The sequence below is a fragment of the Salvelinus sp. IW2-2015 genome, linkage group LG15 (genome assembly GCF_002910315.2).
Source record: "Salvelinus sp. IW2-2015 linkage group LG15, ASM291031v2, whole genome shotgun sequence".
Classification (NCBI taxonomy): Eukaryota; Metazoa; Chordata; class Actinopteri; order Salmoniformes; family Salmonidae; genus Salvelinus; species Salvelinus sp. IW2-2015.
This window is the reverse complement of record NC_036855.1, coordinates 13581542-13587897: the sequence shown is the minus strand read 5'-3', so window position 1 is coordinate 13587897 and position 6356 is coordinate 13581542. Positions and strand designations below refer to the sequence as shown.

Below are 6356 nucleotides of genomic sequence, written 5' to 3'. Positions count from 1 at the left end.
TATAGAGACACATTTTTTAGAAGTGCTCACTGTCCAAAAACGTATGGAGTGTATTTGCTTCTGCTGTGGAAATGCATTTTCTTACTATCCAACTCTGAAAAATGTGTTACATTCACTTGCATTCTCACACTCAACCATGTTCTCTGTTTTTAAAGGTTCAGCTCAGGGGAAAACCAATCCCTTTCAGAGCACATGCACCCTAGTGAGAGGGAGAAGTAGGAGTTGGCATACGTTGTGAAAACAGTGAATCAAGCATTACTATGTAGTAGTACCGTTTACAATCTTCAATGGTTCCTTCTCCTGTGCAGAGAGCAGGAAACCTGTTGAGATACCAAACAGATGGGGCATGGACAGTTGAAAAGGGCTGTCAGATGTTGTAAATGGACTTAGTTTGCCCTAATATTCATCATTAATTTCCTTCAGCCAATTAGGTAATGATGAACATGCCCGATTCTCAAGGCAAGGGCATATTACACCATTAATGATGGGGTTCTCTCCATGTTGGCATACACCATTGACTCTAAGCATACACACATGATTGAATCAATTATTAGGTTGGGGGTCTTGGTCCATTCCATTCCAGTAATGACAGTCATGCTTAATTTTGACTGCACATTTTAGTGGTCTACGATGGTTATGTTGAAGGATACAACCAACCTAATACAACCATAGAATAGATACAACCACAACTCCCTTTGCTGTATGAGCTCCAGAGTGGCGCAGCAGTCTACGACACTGCATCTCTGCGCTAGAGGCGTCATAAGGCCCATAAGGCAACACACAATTGTCCCAGCGTCATCCAGGTTAGGTGAGGGTTTGGCCGGGGTAGGCTGTAAAATAAGAATTTGTTCTTAACTGACTTGCCTAGTTAAATACCTGTTAAACAAAAATAAATGAGTTGTGATCAAAGCCTCTCATTGGCCAATACATAGCATCAGCGATCCAGGGTTTATATACTTGATTGGTCGTGATTTACATAATGAGCATGAGCTCGAAGGGGAGTGTCCAACTCCGACATGTATATATAGAAGACCTCCCCGCGCTGAATTGGAAATTACGATATGGCCAGTAGAAGGGAACAGCGATATCTCCCAATAAACCAGGAGGAGAAGAGCACGAAGTGAGGAGGTTACGATCCAGTCGTGAGTGATACTCCATTTCTTTATTCCATCCTTGCGTTGAGTTCTCAGAACGGTTAGCAGGATAAATACTGTCAATTTAGACATAAAAAAGGCAGAATGACTAGACATGATGCAAGTGCAGTAACTAACTTATCTCATTGCGAGGAAGAATAGACATCGTCGATCGATGCATTGTATCACATGTGGTGCAGATTGCCATTGCTTGGTTTGCAGTGCAAGTCCACTACGTGCGGTCATTCGCTTGAACGACCGAGAAGCTGTGGGTTTAGAGCGCCGATGGACACGACTTTCTAGTCAGAAATTCAGAAACGTTCATCATACTCAGAAATACATTCAGGCAGACAAGCTGAGGTTCTAAGGAAGTGTTTCATACTCGCTGTCAACCTGGTCTCGGAGCATTTCGTATTATTCTGTACGTAAATCCGAGACCGTCAACATGTTAGGAATTTGCTAAACACATGTTACTAATTTTAGCTAGTGGACTAACGTTAACTAGCTCCCTAATGTTAGCTAGGCTAGGATTTAGGGTTAAGTTTAAGAATTTGGTGACCAGTTAGCTAAAAGAGTTCACGTTAGGGTTAGCTAAAATGCTAAGTAGTTGAAAGAGTTGCTAACTTGCTCAAATGCTAAAGTTGTATGTGATGCGCTTCGAACTCGCAATCTTTGGGTTGCTAGACTTTTTCGTATGTCCAACCCTCCTTTTGTTTTTGCCTTATGTTAAATAAGACGGATGGTTACTTATCATACTAATAATACAAAATGCTCTGAGACCAGGTTGCAACTAAGTGTATTTCTGTCCACGAAATGAGTGCCTTTGACATTAAGTAGAAATTGTGCACAAATATTGCATTTTGTAAGGCCTGTTATTAAATGAGTTGCCTTCATTTTAATATATATACCGTTTTTGGGGGGGGGGGCAAGATTAGTTTTTCATTAAGTTGAACATGTGCTCTTTATGACGATGTCAAAATAATATGAAATAAAGTGGTGGAACCACCCATTTACTGACCACTTTGCAGCAGTGAACATATGCCTACTGTACATGTTCTTCGAAGGCTGTAGCGCTGTGATGCAGAGCCCTGGTATGAAGGCCGGTGGCCCCCCTGATGGGGGCTATGGATGGGTGGTGGTCACCTCAGCCTTCTTTATCATGGGCCTCACTACAGGCGTCCTTAAGAACTTCGGCCTATTCTTCCTAGAGATCCAGAACCACTTTGGAGTCCTCACCAGCACCACCTCATGGGTCACCTCCACTATGATAGTCATGTTTCACTTGGGAGGTAAGTGAGGGCGAGGGCAACTTGTCTTGTTTACATTGCAGTTTAACGTCTATTTCATTATTCAACTGAAATGTGTTGCATGGTTATAGCGTTATAAGTTGGCCAAGTAAACAAACATGCTCAAGCAACTAGAGACAAGGTTGACATTTTGTTGTTGTAACCACTAGAACAATCCACTCTGGTTCCTGTAATGATTTGTCTCCTCACCTCAGCCACAGTTGCCAGTGTCCTGAGCATGCACTGTACCCAGAGGGCAGTCATCATGATGGGAGGGCTCCTCACTGCTTCAGGGATGATCCTGGCTTCTCTCGACCTCAGTCTTCCATGGATGTACCTCAGCATAGGCGTACTGCAAGGTAGGGTTGAGGGCTCCCCAAGTGGAAAGTAAACTTCACATTTAAAAACAGTTTACGTTGGTGTGTTCTCGGGGTGATAAAGTTGCAATTTTTTGTTGTTGTTGTTAATGACCAATCACAGGAGACGACGATCACCACACCAGCCCATAAAACCTACTGTACCAGTGCAGTTAAAATAATCAGAGGGAAACAAAAGGCATTACCTCGAGTGATTTTCGTTTTCAGGAACTTCAGAAAATAGAACTGAAATTGTCATCCCCGAGGGTTAACAATCATGAGTTTTGTTTTGTGACCTGTTAGGGTTAGTTTCTTACGTCCTTCTTTGTCAATCATTGGTTCATTGGTGAAATTAGCATTATGACAATCTTTAATTAAATCATTCAAAAACCTTTATTTATGCAATTGCAGACAGAAGTTGACAAACCGGAACATAGCACGCATGTTTCTGAGTAAGTTCTGCCTCAAACAAAAGGTCTCCAGTGGTTTTATTAAACCCTAAGTCGCGCCCTAATGACGCCACTGCCTATATCATCCTCTACTCCTGGGACCAAAACCATGCCTACAAAGCTGTATAAACAGGGCCTTTATTGTTAGCTAAACACTTAGCAGTAAATTCCCCTTCCCCCAAAGTTGACCTATTGTGGAATGTTTACCTAGTCTTATGTCCTTCACTCCCCTGCAGAGTTCTGTCTAAGGGCCTCTTTATAATGAGGCAGAGAGAACTAAAATACATGTAGAACAATACTAAACTTCTACAATGAATATATATATTGTTAATCCGTAGTCTAAAACCCTGTAACTGTAAGGAGGGAGGGGTCTTTTAACCCCTCCCCTTCTATTAATAAAACATAAGCATAATACATTATTCTAATACACCAAACATTTGGGTACAACCCTTTTTATGACCCCTGGGTGAACCCGACAGACCCCAACCAGAACACATTGTAACTGAACAACTTGGTGTAGTTATTGATTAGCTATATTGGCTCATTAAATTTGAGCAGATACACATGTATAATGTATTACATTTAGTAACAGACTAACACAGAGCCAAGATTTATCTTTGCTTTATTTTTAGGTTTGGGACTTTCATTTTCCTGGTTACCAGCCAACAGCATAGTGAGCCACTACTTCCTGAAGTGGCGTCCCATAGCGTACGCCATAGCCAGCTCCGGGGAGTGTGTTTTTGCCATGGTGTTCAGTCCTTTCTTTCAGTGGCTCATCGACGTTTACACCTGGCAGGGAGCTCTGCTCGTCATAGGGAGCCTTCAGCTCAACCTTTGCGTCTGTGGAGCCCTCATGAGACCTCTTGAATCCAAACCCCATAATCCCACCAAGCCAAATAAGGACAACCACCAGGACTCCAAAGCTGCTGATGACCCGATGCCTAAGAAGCTAAGCTTCCAGTGGACGTTGCTAAGGAAGCCAGAATTGCTGCTCTACATCCTGTTTGCCATTTTCGCTGCTGCAGGATTTTTCATCCCACCTCTATTCGTGGTTCCCTATGCCACCAGCCTGGGATTGAAGAACTACTGGGCGGCGTCCATCCTGTCTGTGCTGGCATTGGCTGACCTGCTTGGTCGTCTGGCCTGTGGTTGGCTGGCCAACCTGAGGCTGGTGAGGAACCTACAGCTGCTGACAATGGTGGTCATCATGTTGGGGGTAGTGCTACTGCTGTTGCCCATTGGCAAGGACTACTCAGCCCTTCTGGTCTTCTCCTCGCTCTACGGTTTTCTGTTTGGCTGCGTTGTAGCCATCCATGTGACGTCTATTGTGGACATAGTGGGCCTGGAGGGGTTCGACAGCGGCCTGGGACTCTTCATGCTTTTTAGAAGTATCGGGGGCTTCATTGGTCCACCTGCTGCAGGTGAGATGGTGTGAAATTACAATGTTGACATGCAGTAACAAAATTGCACCCATTTTCACTTTGAATGAACTAAGCTTTTAATCAGTGAAGCTACTGGTTTATTCATCCAGGGCAGCAGTTTGTGGGCTCAAATTTCTTCTCTTTGCACAGGTTGGCTGGTTGACCTGGACAAAGACTTTGGTGTATGCTTCTACCTGTCTGGATTGGTTTTCATCATATCTGGTGTGTTTGTGGTGCTGGTGGACCGACTTGTCGAGCGGAAGAAGGCCTCTCCCAGTGAAACCGAGCTAGAGGCCACTCAGGCCTTTGCCTACAAGATGGGAGTGAAGCTGGTTAGTGAGAGCAACTGCAAATAATGTTACTCTGTTTCAGGGGATATGGCAGTGAATGTTTGCAGTTCATGAGCTCTTGGGATGGCTTCATTCTGAGCTTGTATCACCTAGTCAGGTTTTTATCTATATTAAGCTGCATCACAGGAGTAAGTAATGGAGGGTGTTGACATTATACCTGGTCATTCACCATTGTCAAGTTCCCAGTTTACATATGTTTGACCAGGTTGTACAGTAGTTTGTACCACTTTTATTGACTTGATGTACATGATGTATTTGAATGTTCACTGATTTGTCTTAATTCTATGTTATATACTTCGCATACAGTATACCTGTATGAACATCTATAGTTATTTTCAAGTATTTTTGTTTTAATCTCTGGTGCAATGCATGTATTTTACCTATATTTTAAATGTTTTTGGGGTAGACCTGCTGCTAACACCTATGCTTAGGCACATGTGAGTAAAGTTAAGTACTTTCGATGTGCAGCTTTACCCATACATTAACCCGAATGTCATGTGCTATAGGGTTAATGATAAATCAATGTTATTAATCCCCCTGTTACACAATAGAATATTGCCCATGGCAATCTAGTACCAGAGCTGTGGCTCAGCACTTTACATGTCACCAGTGCCTTCTTGTTATTATCTGTATTACCCTTGATTTTTTCCCCCCCACCAATAGACTATTCAAATATATCAAGTTAATGGTTGTGCAAATTCCTTCTATCCACGTCAAAGGTTGTCAACTGTTGCCACACCATTTAGTCCTCCCCTGATAACGATGTTTCTGAAATAATGATCCGTCTGTTTCAAAAGCTGAATTCTGTAGCTTTCAAATCTTCCTTCACCAAAAAGGGTTAAAGGAAGAGCAGAGGCGGCTGGTGGGAGGAGCTAGAGGACAGGCTCATTGTAATGGCTGGAATGGAATAAATTGAAAAGTTACCATGTTTGATACCGTTCCATTTATTCCATTACAATGAGCCTGTCCTCCTATAGCTCCTTCTGCTGAAGGTGGCACATAATCAGTGAGGCTACAGGCCCAGCATTTCTTTTGTTTAAAACTCTGATGGCAGTACCCAAGCCCATTGTCTTTCTACTTTAGACGCATGACTAGGGGCTAGATCCGTGCTAGCTGACACCCTCAGAGTTTTTTGGCATTTTCTGAGGTGTAGAGCTATCCAATCCACAACCGGCTCCTTGCGTTATCACAAACTGCCATTGGATGCAACGAAACCACCCAACTTCAAAATCCAACAAATCCCATGCAGCTGTGTTACAAGTTAAAACACTTGAATGTGTGATTTTGCCTAGACTAAATTCCCCCCCAATCCAAATGTAACAAGACAAAAATATAAGGGTACTTCTGCGCCCATCAAGTGT

At 43.0% G+C, this 6356-nt stretch overlaps 1 protein-coding gene across 4 annotated transcripts; it reads left to right on the top strand.

Moving 5' to 3' along the window:
- Positions 1–1050: 1050 nt before the first annotated feature.
- Positions 1051–5672, top strand: zgc:114041 (MFS_MCT7 domain-containing protein). Of its 4 annotated transcripts, none has more exons than XM_024002673.2 (5): positions 1051–1142; positions 2342–2422; positions 2635–2778; positions 3857–4645; positions 4796–5672. In XM_024002673.2, exons 2-5 carry the CDS (start codon positions 2398–2400, stop codon positions 4999–5001), a joined length of 1164 nt encoding a protein of 387 aa, XP_023858441.1. In that variant the 5' UTR covers positions 1051–1142; positions 2342–2397; the 3' UTR covers positions 5002–5672. The 4 variants fall into 4 exon arrangements, with proteins under 4 accessions (XP_023858441.1, XP_023858436.1, XP_023858439.1 ...); XM_024002668.2 differs by having other exon boundaries at positions 2198–2422; XM_024002671.2 differs by having other exon boundaries at positions 1061–1142; positions 3834–4645.
- Positions 5673–6356: the final 684 nt, after the last annotated feature.